The sequence below is a fragment of the Vombatus ursinus genome, unplaced genomic scaffold, assembly GCF_900497805.2.
Source record: "Vombatus ursinus unplaced genomic scaffold, bare-nosed wombat genome assembly UNPS02014791.1, whole genome shotgun sequence".
Classification (NCBI taxonomy): Eukaryota; Metazoa; Chordata; class Mammalia; order Diprotodontia; family Vombatidae; genus Vombatus; species Vombatus ursinus.
In genome coordinates, this window is record NW_020954569.1 from 79,911,758 (window position 1) to 79,935,766 (window position 24,009).

Here is a 24,009-nt window from a genome sequence, read left to right on the forward strand (position 1 = left end):
CTTCAATTATTTAAAAACATTATGCTGAAAAGGGACCTGTAGACCTGACCAGTCTTCCAAAGGGGTCCAGGATGCGCACAAAAAAGTTCAAGAACTCTTTAACTCCCTAGATATCTAGGGGACAGTTATCTAGATGCCTATTCATTAATCAAGGTACCTATCTAGATGTCTGTCTACTAGAACTTTCTCTCTACTAAAATTCTTGATTTGCTTAAATCTCATTCTTCAAAAGGTAGAGGAAGCAACAAAGGGGATTGTTATCTGCAAATGATTTGGAGGGATCAAGAAGATCTGTCTACTAAAGGAAAAATGCTGGGAACCTTGGGAAGAAGTGATCACTCTTTATTTGAGTTCATGTTAGAAAAGAGACAGAGAGGACCCTAGGAATGGTCAAGTGCATACTCTAGTTTTGGGATTAGTCAATTTTGAAGAGTTAACAGAAAACAAAATTAGGATTCTAAATCAGCTAAAGAGGAATGGGATGTTCTGAAAAACCAAATTTTGATAACATTAATACAAATGACTCCAAAGGTAGGTCTGTTGAAAAAGAGCAATGTAGATAAAAGGGAACTCATCAACTCACTTTGATTTTTAAAAGACACGGACATAAGATAGAAGCAAAGGCAGATGACTGGGGATCAATATAAATAAGAAAACCTCTAAAATAAAATCGAGACCATTAAAACTCAGAATGAACTGAGGTTGACAATGAATACCAAGAGGGAAATGGTGGATTTTTTTGGCTTTTGTTTTTTGTTTTAATATATACTGGAACCAAGAGGAAGCCAGAGAAGGAATAAATTCCTTGACTGGAGGTCAAGGGACAAATGTAAAGGGTTATGGGATCACACGTGCCAGTAAGAAAGCATAACCACTTAGCTCATACTTTGATTCTATTTCCTCTGATAATGATCTTTGGGCTAGAAAGAAGATAATTAAAATGGTAAGCTAGAAACTGAAACCCAAGTTTAATGAGATATTGAAACCATACCAAACCTCCTCAATTTGTTCAAGTCAGCAGACCCAAATGAAGAAAAATCCAGGAGAAAGAAAGAAAGAAAAAAAGAAAGAAAGAAAGAAAGAGAGAGAGAGAAAGGAAAGAAAGGAAAGAAAGGAAGGAAAGAAAGAAGGAAAGAAAGAAGGAAAGAAGGAAGGAAGTGATTGCTCGACAACTCTTGATTAACTTGGAAAAATTGTAGAGAATGCAAGAGGTATAGCAGAAGATAGAAAAATGTGATACTAATTTCCAAAATAAAGGAAAAATAGAGATTCTCATTGCCTCCCATCTAGACTATTGCAATGGCCTCCTCATTGGTTTTCCTACCCCAAGCCTCTCCCCACTTCAACAGGCAGGGACTGTTTCATTTTTGTCTTTGTATTGCAAGCACTTAGCATGGTACCTGGCACATAGTAGGCACTTAACAAATGTTTGTGGACTGAGTGATTGATCCTTCAAACTATTGGTGAGCTTGACTTTAGACCCTCACAAAATTCTATAATACTATCAAAAGGATGGCTTATGGCATTTAGAAAAGAAAATAGGGACTGCTAAGTGCTAGCATAGAACCGGCAAGGACAAGTCATGTCAGATTCAACTCATTTCCTTTTTTGACAAGGTTACTGGACTTGTCAACAAGAATTTATGTATCCTGAGTACTGTACTAATTACTGGGGATAAAAGGAAAGGCAATGGTTCCTGCCCTCAAGGAGTTTATATTCTCATAAAGAAAACAACAGGTAAATAACTAGGTGAAATATACAAAATAGATGGAAGTTAATCTCAGAGGGGAAGGTATTCTCATTTGGGAGAAGAGGGAATGAGGAAAGGCTCCTGCAGAAAGTAGAAGTTGAGCTGACTCTTGAAGGAAGCCAGGGAATATATATATGCTCAAATTTGCAGCAAGTCATTTTATATCATCTACTATTTCTACTACCACTGCCACTACTACTACTACCACTACTACTATTACAACAACAGCTACTACCACCATTTCTACTAGTACTACTACCACCACCACCACTACTTCTACTACAATTACTACTACCACCACTATTACTTCTTCTTCTACAACTACTATTACTACTACCACTTCTACGACTACTACCATCACCACCACCACCACCACCACCACCACTACTACTACTACTACTATAATCTACAACTACACTACTACTACTACTACTACAATCTACAACTACACTACTACTACTACTACTACTACTACTACTACAATCTACAACTAAAATCATCCCTAGATATTCTCGAATTTCACATTCACAGTTTTGGTTATTCATAGGTTGGCCGTCAATAATTAAACAGGAATTTTTGGAGATTTGCTGTGTACTACAGAAAATTGCAGATACACATATATAAAGAAAACTTTAAAAAATTTTAATAAGTCATATAAATGCATACTAAATATTATTAATCTATTTTGTCATTTATTACCAAAAGTATACATACATAAATTTATCATAAACAATTAAATTTTGTTAAAAGTTTCCATGTAATAAAGAACAACAGGCTAAGATTATGCCCTGCTCAGACCACATCTAGAATACTATGCTTACTTTGGGGCACTGCATTTTAGAAAAGATGTTGAAAAGCTAGAGAATATCTAAAAACATCAATCAGAGTAAAGGGTCTGGAAACCATGCCATATAAGAATCACTTGAAGGAACTGGGGAGTCTTTAACTTGAAGAAAGGAATATTTAAGACATAGCTCTCTTCAATTAATTGAAAGACTGACTACATGGAAGAGGCTTAGATTGTTTCTGCATGTCTCTAAGAGGCCATAACAAATAGCAAAGGGGTGGAACTTCTACAGAGACAGATTTCCACTTAATAATTAGAGCTGCTCAAAGTAAAATGAGGGACAGCTAGGTGGCATGGTAGAAAGAGTGTCAGGCCTGGAGTCAGGATGACTCATCTTCATGAGTTCAAATCTGGCCTCAGACACTTAGTGACTGTGTGACTCTAGGCAAGTCACTTAACCTTGTTTGCCTCAGTTTCCTCACCTGTAAAATGAGCTGGAGAAGGAAATGGCAAACCACTCCAGTATCTCTGCCAAGAAAATCCCAAATGGGGTCATGAAGAATCAGACATAACTGAAAAATGCCTAAACAACAACAAAGTAAAATGGGCTGTGCCAGTAGATATGAATTTCCACAATACTGGAGGCTTCAAGAAGACTCTGGGTGACATCCTCAAGGATGTCATAGAAGTGATTTTCATTCATGTTGATCAAGGCAGGTTAGATCAGTCTCCTTCACTCAGAAGAGGGATGAGGCTAAGGCTAAGCAGATAGAGACAACTCCTAGGATTGAAGAATGTCCATGAGAGTGGCCCTGTTTCCAAAGAAATGCTTTCAACCTCTGTGATTACCTTAACTTACTTGAGATTAGCTTAAGAAACTCACCTTCTTTGTCTCACTCAGTAGAGAACCACAGGGTCTCTGAGATCAGAGGACCAGCTGGTCAGAATATGTCTGGATTGCCCACCTTCTGGGAGCAGTTATACACTCAGCTCCATCTCCCTAGGGCCAATAATGGAGACCCAGAAGTTGGCCCTCGAGCAGATGTTTCCAAATCTTCTTGTACCCTCCCTCTGTGAATGAGTATGTCTACATAGTTTGTATATTATTCAATAAAGCCTGTCATTAAATCAACAATGTGACACTTCCTTAAAATCTAACTACTATGAGATACAGGTTGAGCTGGATGATTTCTGAGATAGCTTCCCATTCTGATACTCTATAATTACTGCCCTTTTCCCACTTTGATTGAAAATAAATAAACACACAAACCAACCCTCTCCCCAAACCACTGGACTTATGACATAGACCAAATCCCCAAATGAAGAATACTATTACAGGCAGACCCCAACTTAGAAGCAGATTATATTTCAAAAGTTCATTTTTAAGTCAATTGTATGGAATGTTGAAAATTTTTTCTTTCTTTAAAAAAAGTATTATTGATGCTTTTTGATTTTACATTGCAGTCATTTTTATATATAGACCTCTCCATCCTTGAAATTGAACCCTTCTCTATAATAATAAAAAACAATTAACTAAAAACAACTGGCACAGAGACCTTATCTGAAAACGTATGAAATATTCTGCTCTCACAGGCCCCCACTTCCCTGCCAAGAGCAGAGAGTTATATTTCATTATCTGTTCCCTAAGGGAAGTTAGTTTCCTATACAAATAATGTTACAAATCTTGTTTAAATTCTCCAGCCAACCCACAAAAGTCTACTAACCCAAATACACCCAAAACCTAGTACTAGAGAGCTTAACTTTTGATGAGAAAAATGGATTCAGATTTTTCATTTAGACTACCCAAAAGTTATGTGTATCTCCCTCCACTGTCTCCCTGACTGTGAAAGCAGGTACTTCTACTCCCTCTCCTCATGGTACCCACCCCTACCTCCAAGGCATGAGGGCTTACTAGTGCCTAGGGACGTGCCTAGGAGCAGAGATTAAGGAGGAAGGAGAGAGGCAGGGGCTAGAGGGAGGAGAGCCAGGATAAGATATAGCCTCCCCTCTCTGTGTCCCCTCCCCTTTGCTGCTGCCCCAAACTTAACAGAAAGGTGGGCATGGTACAGTCCCTTCCTCTTCCTGCTGCCACTGAGACCTGTGCTGACATGGGAAGAGAAGTCAAAGTGTTCACTTCTGGCTGCCCCCACAATGATGTTTACTTTGCCACCCCCCCCTTCCTGTTTCCCTTCTCTCTGGGGGAAGTGTGAAGTTAGGACTGGGCTTGGGAAACCCAAGGATTTTCCAGGAAACAACAAGATCTCCAGAAGCAAGAAAGAAAGGGAGGGAGGAGGGGAAGAAAATGCTCAGTGACAAGGGAGAGCAAACGAGAAACCCAGAAGCTTCTGGGCTGTCATTCACGTGACTGATGCAAGTCATGGACTGCCTGTAAAACAACAAGGAGTCTCTGTGTGGCAGAAAGATTTCCAAGCCTGATGGATGTACTGCTGACTTCAAGCCATATCTGATAAAACTAAATTCCAGTACAACAAAAATGACAAATATTGGAGTCCCTTACAGATGGTTATAATAGACTTTGATCTCTACTTCCAAAATCATTGTTTGAGAGTATATTCAGACAGTTTCCATCTTTATTATTACAAAAATGTACACACCCAATATGGTTATGAACAAGAAGCACTCCAACTCGCCATTACTAAAAATGCAGGCTCTGATGTACTCACTAATGATCTAAACAACCAACCCAGCCAGCAGGAGCATGCTTGGGTAAGTGAGTATAGCCTCACGCCAAGGCTGAAGGGTAAAACATGCAGGTTTTTGTTAAGCCAACAAAAGGGCTGAAATCCAGAGGACAGTTTCCCTTCTTCTCTACTAAGAATGCTTCTGTGGTTTCCTGGGGTGAAGATCTCCCCATGCCAACATGTCTCTCTTTAAAGACTTTCTGCTCCCCTCTCCTGAGGAGGAGAAGCGGAAACACAAGAAGAAGCACCTGGTGCAGAGTCCGAACTCATATTTCATGGACATAAAGTGCCCGGGGTGCTATAAAATCGCCACTGTCTTCAGCCACGCACAAACAGTGGTTCTCTGTGTGGGATGCTCCACTGTGCTCTGTCAGCCTACTGGAGGAAAGGCAAGACTTACAGAAGGATGCTCCTTCAGACGGAAGCAGCACTAATGACTGAATCAAGATGATTGAAAAACTGTAAAGAATAAAACAAATTTGATACAAAAAAAAAGAATGCTTCTGTGAATCAATGGACTACCCACAAGAGTCCCAAGTTCTTCTCAATTCCTGAGGAGGTGTTACAAAGAGGAATCCATGTTTGACATTAGAATCAACCCCAAATGCCTTCCCCTTTTTGCCTTAAAAGCAATTCTTCAGGCATCAAAAGCAGACATTTCAGTAGTCAAGGAATCAGCTTCAACATGGGTTCCAAAACCAGGCAGGCCACGTCAAAAATAGTCAAGCAAAACAAATTCCATTATTGACAGTGTATAAAAATATCTATATCTCATTCTACACCCTAAATCCATGGGCAGGTGGTGCAGTGGATGGAGTGCCAGGCTTGGAGTCAGGAACACCTGAATTCAAATCCAGCCTCAGACACTTACTAGCTGTGTGACCCTGGGCAAGTCACTTAACCCTTCTTGCCTCAGTTTCCTCATCTGTAAAATGAGCTGGAGAAGGAAATGGCAAAACCACTCCAGCATCTTTTCTAAGAAAACCCCAAATGTGGTCATGAAGAGTCAAACATGACTGAACAATATCTTAAATCCATTACCTACTTCTCTGTCATGAATAGTATGTTTCATTATTGGTCTTATGGAATCATGAGTGGTTATTGTATTTGATCATAGCTCTTGCAGCTTTTAAACTTTCTGTCTTTACTGTGTTGTTACTGTATAAATTGTTCTCATGGTTCTGCTTACTTTACTCTGCATCAGTTCATCATACAAGTCTTTCTATGTTTCTTTGAAATTATCTATTTCTTCATTTCTTATAGTACAATATATTCTATCACAGTCATATGCCACAAAGGCCTTTATATGCCATTCCTCAATTGATGGGCATCCCTTTTGCTTCCAGTTTTTTACCACCACAAAAAGAGCTTCCATAACTTTTTTTTGTACATGTAGGATGACCTTTCCTTCTTTCTCTGATATCTTTTTGGTATAGGCTTAGTAGTAGCATGAGTAGCCAGGTGGTACATTAGATGGAGTGCCAGCCTTGGAGTGAGGAGGACCTGTGGCTTAGAGAGCCCAGGGTCATACAGCAAGTATTAGAGACACTATTTTAAACTGTCTCTCCAGAATTCAAGTCCAGCACTCTTTCAACTATACCACACTCAAATACTATCTAGCTAAGTACTGAATCATATGGTACAGATCACAAGTAGTCTAGGAATTCAAGAAAGAGAGAAATATAGGTAGTCTCCAGTAGTCAGGAAAGACTTCATGGAGAAGGTGTTACATGGGCCAGGAAGGGCCATGAAGAGGATATGGACAGGCAGTAACAACAGGTATAGTATGTCAAACTGGGAGAACAGCATGAGAAACAAGCAGAGGCAAGAGTTGGGAATGCAAATTATTCTGTTATTTACCTAAAATGTCTCCAAATGTTTTTTTCAAACAGTTTAAATGTATTTAATAACAATTAGAATAGGTTATTGCTACAATGTATGGTTATTAGGAAAACCAGAAATTTGTTGTACTAAATTGGGATACAGCTCACTGGATTTGAGTCTTGCTAACAATACCTCTGTACCTTAACTAACCTATCTACAAAATGGGCTATGGTACCCTACCCACATATTTTGCAAGTAGTGTTTGGAGACAAATTTGTTAATACGTAAAAAAAAAAAGTGTTCTAGGCTCTTTGAGGGAAAGAGGCCACTTAAATCTGAAGAATACTACTGTTAGAAAGAAATATTTCTTAAATTGGAAGTCACAGCTATTTTGGGATTAAAAGATAATCCTAAAACTAAGACGTTCACTCTGTTGGCAAGAACAAGCTGTATACTTACCTCATAACTTTACCTCCAACCAGCAGCTTTCTTAATGTTGCTAAGAACACAGTCCACCATAATCATCCTTCACTCTGCAATAATGTTGCTAAACTCCAGGGCCAAATTGGTTCTGGTTCTTCTTTTTCATCCAGTCTCAGGCCCTGTGGACCTAACCACACCCTACCTCACCTCCCAGTAACACAGTTTTGTCCAAAGTCATGTATTCATGGATCCAATTGTCGGGTGGAGTGAGGCTGTTTCTGTGTGGTAAGCCCTTCTGGGCTCACTGTGCACAAACGCTTGGCCCCGTCTTGAAGATGTAAGGAGGAGAGAAGATCTGAAGAGTTCCAAACAGCTGCATTATATTGGTTGTTCCCACAAAGCAAATCAAAGGTTTGCATGGGTTTTTAGGGTGAAGTGAAGTAGGGTACCAAGGTGGAAAGGCCACAAAGGGAGAAAGTTTGAAAGCACAGGTCTACACAGATAAGGGACAAGGAAAAAAACCAGAAGACTGGTCAGAAAAGATTCGAAAGAATCATTCTTGGAATAACTTGGATTCTGGTGCAATATGTGATTTTTTGGTTAAAAGGCACTTCTGGTTAAATAGCAATTTTTAAAATATTTAGAAAGACATATTGGTTTCATCGTTAGTCAATAAGTCAATGAGCAGAGTCCAAGGATGTTTCTTTCCCTTCCTTGCAGGGAATGTGGCTCTCCTAGGAGGATCCCGGCTTAACAGCCCTAGAGGGAGGCAGTGCCAGCTTGGCTCAGATTAGGTTCTCGCAAAACTTATTTGAGGCCAGATGCCAAACTCCCTTCCTTCATTCCTGCTTCTTTGAAAGCTGCCTTTCTCTCCTTCCTCTTTAGCCCTGAATGAAGTGTTTGGTAAATGGGAGGGATTTTGAAGTCTGAGGTAGGGTTGCCAGTCTGAAGCAAAATATATCTAATTTGCAAAAGGAGAATTTTCATCGTAAGAACCAAAGTACTTTACATTGGGACAAGTCTTTTTTTAAAAAGTGTAATAGATTCAATTTAGTAGCATGTTCAGTCTGGGAACTTGGATTCTATTCCTAAATTTGCTGGAGACTAGCCATGTGACCTTGGGGAGGCCTATTGATCTCCCTGAGCCTGGGTTCCTCATCTGTCAATTAAAGATAATAAAATTTGCTCTATCGACCCCCACAGGGTTGTTGTGAGGATAAAATTAAATAACATACGTGGAAAAAATGTTCGCATATAGAATATTATACAAATGCTGCTGATGATAATTTGGAGCATTAAAATAGAGCTGAAAGGGACATGGGAATCATTTGAATATAGGGAAATTGAGGCAAGTGACTTGCCCAAGTACTACAGGTGAGAAAAACTGGGATTCAAAACCAGGTTCTCTGACTCCAGATCCAGTGTTCTTTCCAGTGTTTTGAGTTCAGATCCTGAGCCCACTACTTACTATCTGTATGACCTTCAGTAAGTCACGTAAGCTCTTTGAGCCTCAGTTTCTTCATCTGTAAAATAAAGATTTTGGACTAGCTGGTCTCTGGGACCCATTCCAGCTTTAAATCTGTGAGCCAGAGCCTCCGAAGCTCCTTCAGGATAGGGTGCAGAGCTTTCCACATTGTGCTCTTATAAACAGCTGGCTCTCAATACATAGTTATTAAGTATTAAATTCTTTACACGCTCATGTACACAAAGACTAAAATCAATCTGAGATGCTTTGTCAGTGTATTATACCTGCTTATCTTGAGAAATGGCACCTGAATGACTCTATGCTAGGGCTAAAAAAAGTAGAGAGAGAGAGAAAGAGACATAGAGGGGAGGGGGATGGAAATGGAGAAAGAGACAGAAACAGACAGAGACACAAAGACAGAGATGAGACAGACGGAAAGAAACAGAAACAAAGACAGAGGGAGAGAGACGGAGAAAGGTTGGGAGAAAGGGCAAGACACAAAGACAGTGAGGCAGAGGCACAGAAAAAGGAGAAGGAAGGAGAGGTAGAGGAAAGGAGGGGAAAAGAGAGAGGAGTCCCCAAGAAAGAAACATGAGAAAGGTGATTTTATTTAGAGTGGAGAGAAAAGCAACTTTCCAACATAGCAGTGAACATCCCTTTGTTGGATGAGAAGCAGGTCACAGGACAACAGGTGGAATGAAAAGCCGAAGGCCAGAAATCTCTCCCTTGTATTTTTTTGGTGTTTTCTCTGGACAGGTTTAAAGCACAAACTGTGTTACACTGGGTGGCCTTTGACTCTGAATAATGCTTGTCCTGGGGCATTCTACCACACAGGCTTTTAATTTTGGGGCCAGGAAAGCATCTGCATCTACTGAAAGTTTTGCAACCCAATCCTGTCTGCCTGTAGGGTCATAGGGTCAAACTTCAGTCACAAAAAGCAGGGAGACTCCACACTTCAAAGGAGATCATCCAGCCCAGTGCTACCAGGGGCTGGAAGGGTCAGTGCCTGCTGCCTCACCCCAGGGCCTGCTTGCCCAACCTCACGTTTAATCAAAGGGGTGGATCACTTTAAAATCAAATGAGAAATCAGTACAAATCAGACCCTTAGTCAACTTACTAATGGTTCATATGACAGGGGCAAAGTAACATTTGTCAAAATGGAGCTGAGATATATTTATTCTTCAGTGATTAAATCCTTTAAAATCTGAGTTTATCACCAAAGTCCAAATTAAATCCCGAATGAGGGACACCCCCTCCAATTATCCTCTGAAAAAAATCTGTATAAATTATATAGATTTGCTGCTGTAATATATAAATGCTTGCTCCTCAGATAGCTGGCCTTATTATGAACCTAAATCCAAACTATTTAAAAAGGTTTTTGTAAGTGATTATTAAAGAGAACATTGGAACCAGAATGTGGCACACCTGGACTCTCGGTTGCTTCTAACTCTCTGTCAGAAGCGACCTGAGACAAGTCACTTAACCTCTCCTGTGCCCTCAATTTCCTCCTTTGTAAAATGAGGAGGTTAGATTAGCTGGTCTTTACAATACTTTTCCAACCTAAAATACTGACTCTTTGAGAGCATTAAGTGATTTTACATGTTTTTATTTTACACAAGTGTATGCCATGCCTATAGGCAGAATGCCAGCTAGTGTCCACAGCAAGGGAGAAATATTATCTTATTCTTGAATTATGTTTCTTTTATACTTCCATTCCTGAAGCTAATTTTTAAGTGGTTCTGTCTTGTTTATAGCCCCCAGTAAATCAAAATTGCCTGTTTTCCCCCCACAAATATGCTTGAATTTCACAAATCTGACATTTCACACCAGAAAGTTTCTGGGAAAGGTGGAACATGAGCCAGATTTTGAAGAATGAATAGGTTAGGATTTGGACACCCAGAGGGGAAGGGAGACATTCCAGGTGGGAGAAATAGCAGGAAGAGATGTACAAAGAAAGGAATTAGCATGACTTGGGAGCAGGTAGGGTAGATAGTAAGGAAAGAAGAATTAATAATAGCTAGCGTTTGTATGGTGCTTTGGGCAGCCAGGTAGCCCAGCGAATAGAGCACTGGGCTCAAAATCAGGAAGACTCATCTTCCTGAATTCAAATCTGGCCTCAGACGTTTACTTGCTGTGTGACCCTGGGGAAATCACTGCACCCTATTTGTCTCAGTTTCCTCATCTGTAAAATAAGCTGGTGAAGGAAATGGCAAACTACTCCAGTATCTCTGCCAAGAGAACCCCAGATGTGGTCACAAAGACTATTAAAAATGACTGAACAACAACGGAATATAATGTTTTAATGTTTGCAAAGCACTTTACATTTGTTATCTCATTTGATGAAGGCAAAAGGCCTAAAATAATTAACTTTCGAATAGAAGCATCCTCAGAACCACAGAATCTCAGAGGCCCTCTACTCCAACTGATAACCCAAAAAAGTAACTGTTACAAAATCCCTGATGGAGGTCATGCCTGGCAAACTTTTTCTTGAAGAGCTAAAGTAAGGAGATCCACTACCTTCTGGGGCAGCCCATTCCCTTTTTTGATGGTTCTAATTTAGGAAACCTAAATTAGCAAGTGTTTCACAAAAGTACACCTGATAAATTTGCTAATTGTCCAGCCTTGCCATGGACACTACATTCTTGTTGAGGCCTTTAACTATAACCCACATAGAGGGATGCAGCAATGGCATAATGGATAGAGAGCCAGCTTCAGTCAAGAAGACCTGGGTTCAAGTTCAGCCTTTGGCATATACAGGTTGGGTAACCCTAATCACTGTTCTACTTTTCTCTAAGACTGGAAGTTGCATAACAGTTGCAAATCTGCATTGATGGAAGATGTTTCCTCATGAACAGCTTCCAAAACAAAATGAAATGAAATCATGGGTCTAGACTACCCCTCCCTTATTCCCCCCCCCAAAAAAGCTATTGCCTTTGCTGTCTCCCCATTTAAATGTTATCTCTACTGATACTGTTTTGCCTGGCACATCAGACACTTACTAGCCATGTGACACTGGGCAAGTCACTTAACCTCTGTCTGCTTCAGTGTGCCAGATAAGGATGCCAAACACTGGCTTCTAGTGCTGCCAAGTTGTTTCTAAAACTCAACATGTCACCTCCCATCTCTATGCCTTTGCACAGGCCAGTTTCTAAGACTAGAAGACACTTTCTCCTCATCCACTGTAAGGATTCATAGCTTCTCACTCCGTTGCTGACTCGTCTCCCTTTCTGTGTCTCTCCTTCATTTAGCTCTAATCATGCTTCCATCTCTGTCCCCCAGTAAAACGTAAGCTCATTGGGACCGGGCACTGGTTTACATCATTGCCTGGAGCACTGAGGGATGAAGTGATTTGCCCAGGGTCACACAGTCAGTATTAGCAAAGGCACAACTTCACTCCAACTCAGGCTCTCTATTCATTATGTCAGACATTCCCCTATAATGAGCCCTTAATCAACATTTGCTATATTGAATTCTAATAATAGTCCTAGTAGAGGCAGATGGCCTCTAAGGTCCCTCCAAACTCTATATGAATAAGACAGTTACTCTAGTATTCTCATCTACCTCTCTGTCCTCTTCTGTATTTCAATGACTTAGACTAGGAACCACACACAGTCAGATTGCAAAATAACTTAATTGTTACAAACTAGAAGACTTCATTTTGATTCTTATGTTAAAAGTATGAAATTCCACTGTACCACTTTTTTGTTGTTCAGTTATTTCAGTCATGCCCAACTCTTCATGACCCATTTGGGGTTTTATTGGCAAAGATACTGAAGTAGTTTTCCATTTCCTTCTCCTGCTCATTTTAAAGATCAGGAACCTGAGACAAACGGGGTTAAGTGACTTATGAAGGTCACACAGCTATTAAGTGTCTGAGGCCAGATTTGAACTCAGGAAGATGAGTCTTCCTAACTCCAGGCCCAGCACTCTGTGCACTATGGCGCCAACTAGCTGTCTGATTATACTACTAGATTGCTTCAATATCCAGCTCATCTTTGGTTGGGCAAGGCTTTATTGTTATCCAGGTCCAGGTCTTTCCATGGATTTCCATGCTTCCTTCTTCATCTCTTTTGATTTCTGACTTCCATTATACTGTTTGAGCCCAGTAGGTCTATCTGAAGGCTGGCAGGAGAAGGAAGAAGAGGTGAAACTCCCACAAACCTTTTCTTCTCTTACATGGGGTGGGGTAGGAGAAAGGATCAGAACTAATTACTCAGGTAATTGGTGCAAGTATATTCACATTGAATCCATGTATCATCAAGTCATAATGTACCTTGATTTTACTGTATTAGGCAATATAGAAAGGAATATAGAAGGCATTTAGAATTCAAAAAATTTACTTCCCATAACTAAGATTTATGACAAATGACAGTAGGTCAAGAGAAGGAATTCCAAGTATCAAATACAAAATGACAAGAATACCATAAAATAAATCCATCACCATCAAATCATTCTATATTATGTTATAAAATAAGCACATTAGGGGGCAGCTAGCTGATACAGTGGATAGAGCGCTGGCCCTGGAATCTAGAAGACTTGATTTCAAATCAGACCGCAGACCCTTGACACTTACTAATTGTGTGACCCTGGGCAAGTCACTTAACCCCAATTGCCTCACACACACAAAAAAAATTCAATTAAAAAAAAAAGCACATTTAATTAAAATAATCCAGCCATCCTCCACAGAAATGAGTCTGTATTCTCAAAGACCATGTCATGGAAATGCAAGTTCGAACAAGTACCCCTAAGACAGAAAGTCTTCAAGAACGGGCCCAGCATGAGCTATGTCTCTGAGGTCTAGGCTAGCTAATTTATCATTGGATGAAAAAAACTTTTTTCAGCCACAGTAATTGACAAGAAACTTTCTCCAAGGAAAAAGAGTTGCCACCAGTGTCAATGGAGAGGGTGCCCACACAGATGTAACTGTGGATAACTTACATATTGAAGTTGAAGCTATCTAGTCCCAAAAAGTGAGGCAGCAAGGTGGCACTGTGAATAGAGCGCTGGGCCTAGAGTCAAGAAGACTTATCTTCATGAGCTTAAATCTGGCCTCAGACACTTATTAGCTGTGTGACCCTGGGCAAGTCACATCACTCTGTTTGCCTCAGTTTCTCATCTGTAAAATGAGATGGAGAAGGAAATGGCAAATCACTCCAGTACTTCTGCCAAGAAAATCCCAAATGGGGTCATGGAGAATCAGACATGACTGAAACAATTCAACAGCAACAAACAAAATCTGTTAGGGTTATGTCTTCTATGCCATACTGGCTGAAATGACTCAACTTCAACAACATACAGCTAGTAGGTGACATAGTCATGATTCAAATCAAGATAGATCTACTCTAAGACCCGCCCTCTTTTCACTACACCCCAGTAAGGGTGAACCATCACCACCAACAATAGCTAACATTTACATAGAGCTTTAAGGTTTTCATTCCTTTAATTCCACATATCTTAATTCCTTTGGTCCTCACTATAACCAGGAGATGCAGGTGCTCTTATTATTCCCATTTTGTTATTGTTGTGTAATTCAGTCATGTCTGACTCTTTGTGACCCTATTTGGGGTTTTCTTGGCAAAGATACTGGACTGGTTTGCCATTTCTTTCTGCAGCTTATTTTACAGATGAGGAAACTGAGACAAACATGGTGCAGTGACTTGCCCAGGGTCACACAGCTGGGAAGTACCTGAGGCCAGATTTTAATTCAGGGAGATGAGTCTTCCTGACTCCAGCATCTACTATACCACCTAGCCACCCCTCCCCATTTTACAGATGACAAAAAAATGATACATAGACTAGTTTACATCATTGCCTAGAGCACTGAGGGCTGAAGTGAAAAAGAACAGGATCACTGAAGTGGGAAGTGTCTGAATCAGGATTTGAACCCTGGTTTTCCTGACTCCAAGTACAGCCTCACTGCCCCTCAGGGCCTCAGTTTCTTTCTCTAAAAAATGGGGGGGGGGAATATTACTAATAATACCTACCTCACACAATTATTATAAGGAACATCCCAGAGCATGGTGTCTGGTATTGCAAGGGATCTTAGAGAGTCTTCTTGTCCAATCTCCTCAATTTTATGTATGAGAAAACAGACTCACGGAGTCTAAGTGACACGCCTAATGTCATGCATATAGAATGCAACAGAGCCAAAATTAGAACCCTAAGATCTTTAACTCACAATATTCTTTTAGCTTCACCATAAATGAGGTAACGCAAAGTGCTTTCTAAACCATACATAGCTACGTACGTGTAAGTCATTATTATCGTGTGACTAGAAAATTAATTTTGAAGACAATTCCAAAAGATGTCCAAAAACAGGTTAAGCAACATCATGGCAATAAGTGCAAAGAGGCTCACGAGATGACTGCTTTGAAATACAATACTCTTGGGAAGTATGTATCCCAATAGATGCATAAAATCTGAATTTAAAAAGAAAATCAGTTGCATTACACTATAGTCAGATCACTTCCATCCCAGCAGATAACTCCTGTACTGCTAGACCTGGGGGAAACAGTTTTGCCTTCAAACAATAATGGTCTAGTACTTTACCTATAGCATGTATTATTACATAAGCCAACTGGAGTTTGAAGTGTACTTGAGGACCCAGGCCCTACTTTTCACTCTGCCCATTCAGAGTGGAGGCATGCCATGAAAAGCTCAGCTGGCCCTATTTTGAGTCCTAAGTTTTAAAAAGCAAACTGTAGACAGAAAACAAAATCACCTGCAGCTTCTCTACCTTAGAAACCACTGGCCTAGCCTATCAAAATGAATTTGAGTGGCTTTATTAAGCTAAGTTCCCAGGAAACAAAGGCACAGTCCCACAAAGCTACTGTGAATGACTTGTTCCAAATGGTACAATGATGGTAAATGGTAAACGGCAAGATGAACACAGAGACAGAACCATCCCTCTAGTCTGTAGGGAGGTGGATAGTATGTCCAGGTCAAGACCAAGTGACAGTAAAGGCAATTTATGGCAACTTGTAACTGCCAGATCCATTCCATGTGATCCATGATTACAAAAGAGATTTCAACTCTAGTTGCCCCCATTTCTTAATAGGGAAACAAATAGCATTCCAAACCCAAGTGGCTAGAAAATAAGAAACAATTATTGGTGTGTCCTTCACATTTGCCAGTTCTAAGATATTTCACTCCAAAACAAATTGTAGCCTGTAAGATAACAATCCCAAGGCTACCACATCACACAGGGAATTGTTTGCGAGCAAAAGGAATTCTTTAAGGCATGAAGAAGAGGCAGGATGCAAGAAAGTCACTTACAAACTAGGCAATAGATTAAAATGGTTTTTTAAAATGTTTTTTTTTATTTAGTTTGGATTTATTGGGACTATTAACAGTTACTGAACAGAGCTTTCAAACCAGTGGTGCACTCCATGGTCTCAACAAGCCAAGGTTAGTCCAAAAAGCAGCTCCCTGAATCTTTGGGAATGCACACAGGGCAACATCCTTGAAGGTGAGTGAGGAGTGAGGGGAGACCATGGAGAAGAGGCCTCCCCACAGTCTCTGAGCCTACTTTGAAGCCTCACAGATCTTTAGGGTCAACATTAAACAAGGCATAAACAGCCTTGCAACAAAGGTGTTGATCAGCGTCACAGAAACAAAAAATCACAGAATTAAAGAATTCCAGAGTTGAAAGAAATGTCAGCTGCCATCTAGCCCACCAAAGGATCCTCCATTTTAAGTGGTCTCTGTTTGAAGACCTTTGGTGACTACTGAGGCAGCTCACTCCACTTTGAGATGATTCTAATTGTTAGCGGTTTTTTATGACATCCAGCCAAATTTGGCTCTTGACATCTTCCAGTCGTTGTCCCTTGCTCTGCCTTCTGGGGCCAAACACAAAAAGCCTAATCCCTCTCCACCGTGACAGCACTTCAAATACTTGGAAAACAACGTCATGTCCTCCCTGAATCTTCTCTTACCAAGGCTAACCTTGGTGAGCCAGTTCTTTCCATTGATTCTCGTATGACATGAACTGAAGGCCTGTGAGCACCCTGGTTACCTTCCTTTGAATACTTTCCATTTTATCTAAGTCCTTTCTAGCACTGTCATGCCCAGAACAGAACACAACACTCCAGATGCGGTCTGAGCAGTCAGAGTACAGAGGGACTATCACTGCTTTATCTGTACACAAAACACAAATGGAAGAGGAATTTGGAACAAATAACCAGGTTCTCCAAATGTTCTTATCTGCAGGAGACCTGATGATTGTGAAAAGCCAGACATTATTGCTAGGCCTCCAGAATGAGATGTGTGCTAACTTAAAAGAAATCAGCCTAACAATCCACAAAGATAAAAACCAAGTGGATGAATAATACATGTGGCCCAAATTACAACACATACCTATGTAGGCAACCTACTTCACTGGTTCACATTACAACACCCATTATAGAGAGATAATTAATTGGACCTAGCATTAAATAAGAGGAAGAGATAAGGCTGATTTACATTTAAGAAACTGTATAGCACTTGGCAACAATGGCATACAATTGAACAAGAAATCCATTAAGTCATAAATACATAAATATATTAGACAGAAAATGTGATTTCATCTGTGTGGAGAACTCCTAGGGTAGAAATTGTCTACAGTGATGTACATGTACATGTACAATGTGTCTATAGCTCATAATCTTAGAAAATTGGCTAAGGGCACAAAGAAATTAAGTGACTTGTGCATGACCCCATAGCTAGTTTATGTCAGAAGCAGGACTTGAACCCAGGTCTTCCCAATTCCAATGCTGATTCTATCTACTATACCATGCTTCTCTCTCTCTCTCTCTCTCTTTCTCTGTGTGTATATACATATATATATATATATATATACACACACACATATATAAATGTGTCTTGCAGTATAACTTATGATTATAATTTTACCGATACTGGTCTCTCAAAAATCACTAATCACATTAACTGCTAAATTCAACGTCTTCAAATAGCTAAAGTTTAAAAAAATTCCCTATAGCATGCAGACCTTGATTTTTTTCAATTTTTATATAATATTTTCTTTTTTTCCCCTTGTAAGAAATATGCATAGTAAAGTAAAACAAATTCACACATTGGCTGGATCTCAAAATGTGTGTCACATTTTGCATCTTGAACCCATCACCTCTCTCTCAAGGGGTGGGTCACATTCTTCATAATCAGTCTTCTAGAATCATAATCATTGCATTGACCAGAGTTGGATAATATGTTCAATCTATTGAGCTCCTATACATACAAAGCACATTCACTTTAAAGAGAAGGTTATGGTGGATAGAGCATCGGACCTGGAGTCAGGAGGACCTGAGTTTAAATCTGGCCTCAGACACATAACACTCACTAGCTGTGTGACCCTGGGCAAGTCACTTAACCCCAGTCGCCCCCAGCAAATAAATAAATAAATAAATAATAAAGAGAAGGCTTTGGAAATAGAGAGGTTCAGAGATGAAATGTTTCTACAATCATGATATTTCAGAACTGAAACCTTAAAGATCATCTGTTCCAACTAATTCATTCATAGACAAAGAAACTAAAGTATGAGGAGATTCAGGGACTTGCTCAACATTACATGATTAGTTAGAGGAAGAATCAAAACTAGAACCAAATCTTTTGGCTCAATGTCCAGTATTCTTTCTACTCTAAGAAACAGGATATTACTTACATCATTCTATCATAACTTTTCTCATTTCTGTATACTGGTTTTCCCAATGTATTTTTCCCTAAAAAATGATAAGTCAAGACAGAAAGTAGTTATTTAAAAAAAAAACTAAACCACAATATCTGTAACTAAAACATATAGCTCATTCAGGAATGAAACTACTATCTCATCAAGATCTATGGAGCCATGTCACCCATGATCTGCACTAACTAGGCCACCAAAATAACTCCTTAACTGAAGTGGTGAGTTCATCACCATATTTATGGCACCACAATAAAAGACTTACTAAGCCGCACCAAACCAATGCTTGTTATGAAACATGTTTGACTCAGGCATGTAATGAAACCTTACAACCAACCTCTCTCCATAGTCTACAAACTGGGATTCTATTTAAACACATACAGATCACACTCTTCTTTAAAAATGGCTTTTCTCTTAAAAAAAAATTAAGTTCCATTGTCTCAAAATGTTCTTTTCCAGATGACACAATGACTCATTTTGCTAAATATAAGGACAGAAATAGGGAGCACTGGGGCTTTCAGTAAATGGTCAGTCCTCTAGGGCAAACAGATGGCTGTAGTGGTGGCACAGCCATTTTATTTGGGAGGAGGAGGTCTGGATTTTATTCCTTGTTCTGCCTCTCACTGACTGTGTTACTTTGGACAAGGACTTAACCTCTCTGGGCCTTAGTTTCCTGATGAAAATGTAATGTTGGCTTATATGATCTCTCTGAAATTCCTTCTGGCTCTAAATCCTATGGCCTTTGGTGTTTATGAGCTCAGAATCCTTTGAAGAATCCTTACTGTGGACTTGACTTCGAGTTCAAAACACCTTGGATGAGGGTAGAGGGAAGATCTCTATATAGATCCAGTCTTTTTCATTATGTCCCTTGCTAGTCTCCACTGTCAAAGGAATGTAGTGAAGGTCTTGTGGAAGGCAGCTGGCAGGAATGACCAAGCCAATTTGCCTTTTTTAAGCACCTACAATGTGCCAGGCCCTGTGCTAAGTACTAAGAAAAGGCAAAAAAGAGTCCCTGCCCTCAAAGAGCTCTAATGGTAGTAGAGGTAAGTAGCAGTGAGGGATAAGCCATAACAGAAAAGGCAAATGGAAGAAAGGTCCAAAGGCTTCATCTCAACCTTGATCTGGTTGGGTTCCCTGCCTAGTTAGCCATAGGGTTCTAAGCACAGGAACAAACTTCTGTCAGGGCAAGAAGTCAGAGTAACCAAGATGGGAGAGCTTGGAGGTCAGTAATCCATGCCCGATTTAGCCACCAAATAAAAATGGATTGGGAACTGGTGGGTAGCATATATATATATATATATATATATGTATATGTATATATCACCCTAACCTTACTACATAGTCCTTCCTGCGGGCCTCAGTCACCTGCCTCTATCCCTCCCTATCCAGACCCAGAGCAGGTTACCCCAGGCCCAGGCAGCCTCAGTGCACACAGCCATGTGCTACAAAGCTGTAGCTATGAGTGAGACCCTTAGATCCTGCCTAGTAATGCTTTCTCAGCTTTTCTCAGCTCCCAGGGGTACTATGCAGCAGCTCTCCAAAAAGTCGCTGGCAAAAGGGAGACAAATTTAGTATTTGAAAGACCATTAAAAATCCTTTAATCTCTCTTCACAAACACTCCATTCCATGAAGCATTTATACTGAGATCATTGGAAATGTTTTTCGTCTTTCCTTCTTCATTAAACTCCTTACTGAAACTGCAATTCTTGTAAATAAAAATCATGCAAATATTTCTGATTTTTCACCCAAACAACCAACAAAAACACTTGAAATTATATGTAGTGCAAACAAGCAACAAATAAAAATAGTTGACATTCTTGAAACATTCCATGTCTGTTGGCTAATTGCCTCTTAACACCCTGTAAAGGAAACAGTTTTAATTGACCCTAGTTTGGGTTTGGGGGTTGGTTTTTTTTTTCAATTGGGAAAAAATTGAGCAGGCATAGAGTAAGTTAGTGCTAAAAGCCAGAGCAGGGGCAGCTAGGTGGCACAGTGGATAGATCACCGGCCCTGAAGTTAAGAAGACCTGAGTTCAAATCCGGCCTCAGACCAAAACACTGGACGCTTACAAGCTGTGTGACCCTGGGCAAGTCACTTTACCCCAATTGCCTAAAAACACAATTCCGGAGTAAAACCCAACAACTGGTTTGCCTCTTACTGTTCTTTCCCTATTAAGGCTCTCCCCCACCAGCTCCCAAAGACTGACAGAGGCCGTGTGGGACAATGGATAGAGAACTGGACTTGTAGTCAAGAAAATCTGGGTTTGAATCCCACCTCAAACACTTACTGGCTGTGTTACCCTGGACAAGTCACTTGTCCTCTCTCAGTTATTTGTAAAATGAGAGTGTCTGACTAAAGTGGCCTCTAAAGTCACGAATAGATCAGAATTTATGATTTTATGTGTCCTTCTGAATCCCAGCTGCCTGCACCCTACTGAGCCCTGCCTATCCCATGTGATGCCCCACTCTCTGGACTCCTCCCATTTTAATCAATCAACAAATATTAAGTACATAGTATGTGCCCTTCAATATGCTCAACACTGTCAGAGAGAAAAAATGTGAAATGTCCCTGCCCTTGAGGAATTTATAATTTAACTGGGGAGACAAGACCAAAACACACACACACACACACACACTTTAAACATTTAGAGAACAATACTAGACAATGTGTAATTAGGTTCTAAATTGCCAAGTACTAACAGAAAAAGCTGATGAATTTTAGAGGAAAAGGACACCAAAGAGGGCTGGAGTGGTTAGGGAAGGCTTCAATGAGAGGGCAGGTCTTGAACCTATCCTTGAAGGATGGATGGGATTCAGATGAGTGCAAATGATTAAAGAAAACATTACAAAGATGAGAAATAGCATTACTCTATACCTCTGACAAGACATGTAAATGTTCCTTCCAGCTCTAAAATTCTGGGATCCTGGGGTTTTAAAAAAAAGTCATTTTACTTCTTTGTGACACAGTTTCCTCATCTAAAAGGGGGTAATAATTCCAAATTCCCTCTTTATCCTTGAGCATTCTCATCAATTAATAATAAAAATACTTTCCCAATATGCACTGACGTACTTTGGTAAGAGTGAATGCCTGTAAAGTCAATTGTGTAAAAGTCATAGACAAAGAACCACAGAATCATAGAATGCTAAGGCATTTAGCCCAACCCTAATCAATTTTTTTCTTTTTTAAATTTGTGCTGATATCTTTTGCTTTTATGTTACCTTCATTTTTGAATATCGTAATAAAGAAAAAAAAAGAAGAGGGAAAAGAAGTTCAGCAGTTACCAACACATCAATGCAGTGCAATGCAATGCAGATAGTCTCACACCTCTGCAAAGAAGTGGGGAGGGAGGGGGAAAGGATCATCTTTCATTTCTTCTCTGGGGTCAAACCTGTTAATTATGATTATACAGCATTGTTTCAATTTTTCATTTCCATTTACTTTGTTTGGTCATGCAAATCTTGTTCTATTGGTTCTACTTCCTTTCCACTGCATTATTTCATATAAGTCTTCAAGTACTTTTCTAAATTCTTCAAATGCATTGTTTCCTAAAATATAGTAACATTCCACTATATTCATATACTACAATTTCTTTAGACATTCTTCAATCTGTTGACATCTACTTTAATTCCATTTCTTCTCTACCACAAAAAAAAAGAGCCACATTGGATGTTTTGGAATATATACCAACCCACTCATCCACTTCATTTTTCAGATAAGGAAACTGAGGCTTACAGGGGTGATCCTATTTTGTGACCAGTGATATATCAACCCCAAATCACTATAGTGTGCTCTTTCCCTCTACAGTGATATATTTGCTGAGAGCCAAATCTCTCTCTCTCTCTCTCTCTCTCTCTCTCTCTCTCTCTCTCTCTCTCCCTCCCTCTCTCTCTCTCTCTCTCTCATCATTCTTAGCATTGCAACTCTGAGAATGTTCACTAAAGATAACCTTTCCATAGACACATTAGAGCACTGTTGTCTCAGAACAAGCTCATTTCTTCATTTCTTGCTTCCCTCTTGCCACTATTCCCCTGTCCCCAATGGAGCCTGGAATGCTTCTCTCAATTTAGCATCATCTGTGCATTTCATTAAACTGTGTTTAGAGGCTCTTCTCAATCCCTGATGAAGTTATTGAATGAAACTCAGCCAGAAATGATACTTGTAACAAAACAGGCAACGGGAACATACTCTGCATTGTTAGAATGTAAATAGTGGGGAAGAATGAAGGGCAGCCAATGTATTCAAAGCCAAGCTGCGTCTTCCTAAGATTTGAAAAAAAAAAAAAAGGACTCACCAACAAAGTTACATAAGTTAGGCATGCTGAAAAACCAGATCCTTTCCTTGGGAGGCTTTTAAAAAGCAGGATCTGGTTCTTTCCACTGGTGTGTGTGCAGTTACACAATATATAGCTTACATACTGGACCAGATAGATCCAATAATGTTGGATCCTAAGCATCCTCTCTTAAAAACATACTTTTTCAATTTCCTTCCCAAAATGTGATGGTCAAAACTTATCACAATAGTCTTGTCTGAGCAGGAAAGCATACAGAGTTAATTCCACCTCCTGCATTCCATCATTTTACTTTAAGGGATCTATAATTGTAACAACAACAATAATAACTGACAATATAACACTTTAAGGTCTGCAAAGTGCTTTATATACATTGTCTCATTTGGTCCTCACAATAGCTCTTTGAGGTACTACAGATATTATTATGTCCATTTTACAGATGAGGGAACTGAGGCTGAAAAGAGGCTAAGTCACCCGCTTATGGTCACATACCTAGTAAGCTTCAGAGACAAGATACCTCTGTTTCTGGTCATATATGTTCTTGATTATGAGGCAGCTAGATGGCATAGTGGGTAAAGACCAGACTCAGAGTTTGAAACTTGCCTCTAATATTCCCTAGTTAAGTGACCCTGAGTAAGTCACTTAAACTCTGCCTGGCTCAGTTTCCTCATCTGTTAAATGGGAAGACTAATAGCACCTACCTCCCAGGGTTGTTGTGAGGATCAAATGAGATAGTATTTGTAAATCTCTTTGCAAGCCTTAAAGTACTATATAAATAGTAGCTATTACTATTATGCTACTTTTGGTAGAGCTATCATCCTGAGCACTAGACTATGGATTTCTTACTCCTGTCTTTTAACTTTCTATTCATCTTTGTGTGAGTTAAAGGGAGAGACCCATTTCAGTCTCCTTCAGGGACAGGGGAATAGTAAGAGGGGAAACAAGAAATGATGAAATGAGGAAGTGAACCTGTTTTTAGACTCCGGAGATCATGAGTTACTATGATTTGCTATCTGGCTTATAGTATCACTAAGTGAATATCAATATTCAAAATAATTTTAAACATTTTTTAATGAATAGCTTGGGTTTCATTTGAA

The 24,009-nt window shown here is 39.7% G+C and overlaps 2 protein-coding genes across 2 annotated transcripts in view; one reads left to right on the forward strand and one right to left on the reverse strand.

The window, feature by feature from the left end:
* Window positions 1–24,009, reverse strand: part of CCBE1 (collagen and calcium binding EGF domains 1) — a 353,266-nt gene that overhangs the window by 240,456 nt on the left and 88,801 nt on the right. The gene's annotated exons all lie outside the window — the stretch shown is intronic.
* Window positions 5,419–5,728, forward strand: LOC114048220 (40S ribosomal protein S27-like). The gene has a single exon (XM_027869146.1). It carries the CDS (start codon window positions 5,419–5,421, stop codon window positions 5,671–5,673), a length of 255 nt encoding a protein of 84 aa, XP_027724947.1. The 3' UTR covers window positions 5,674–5,728.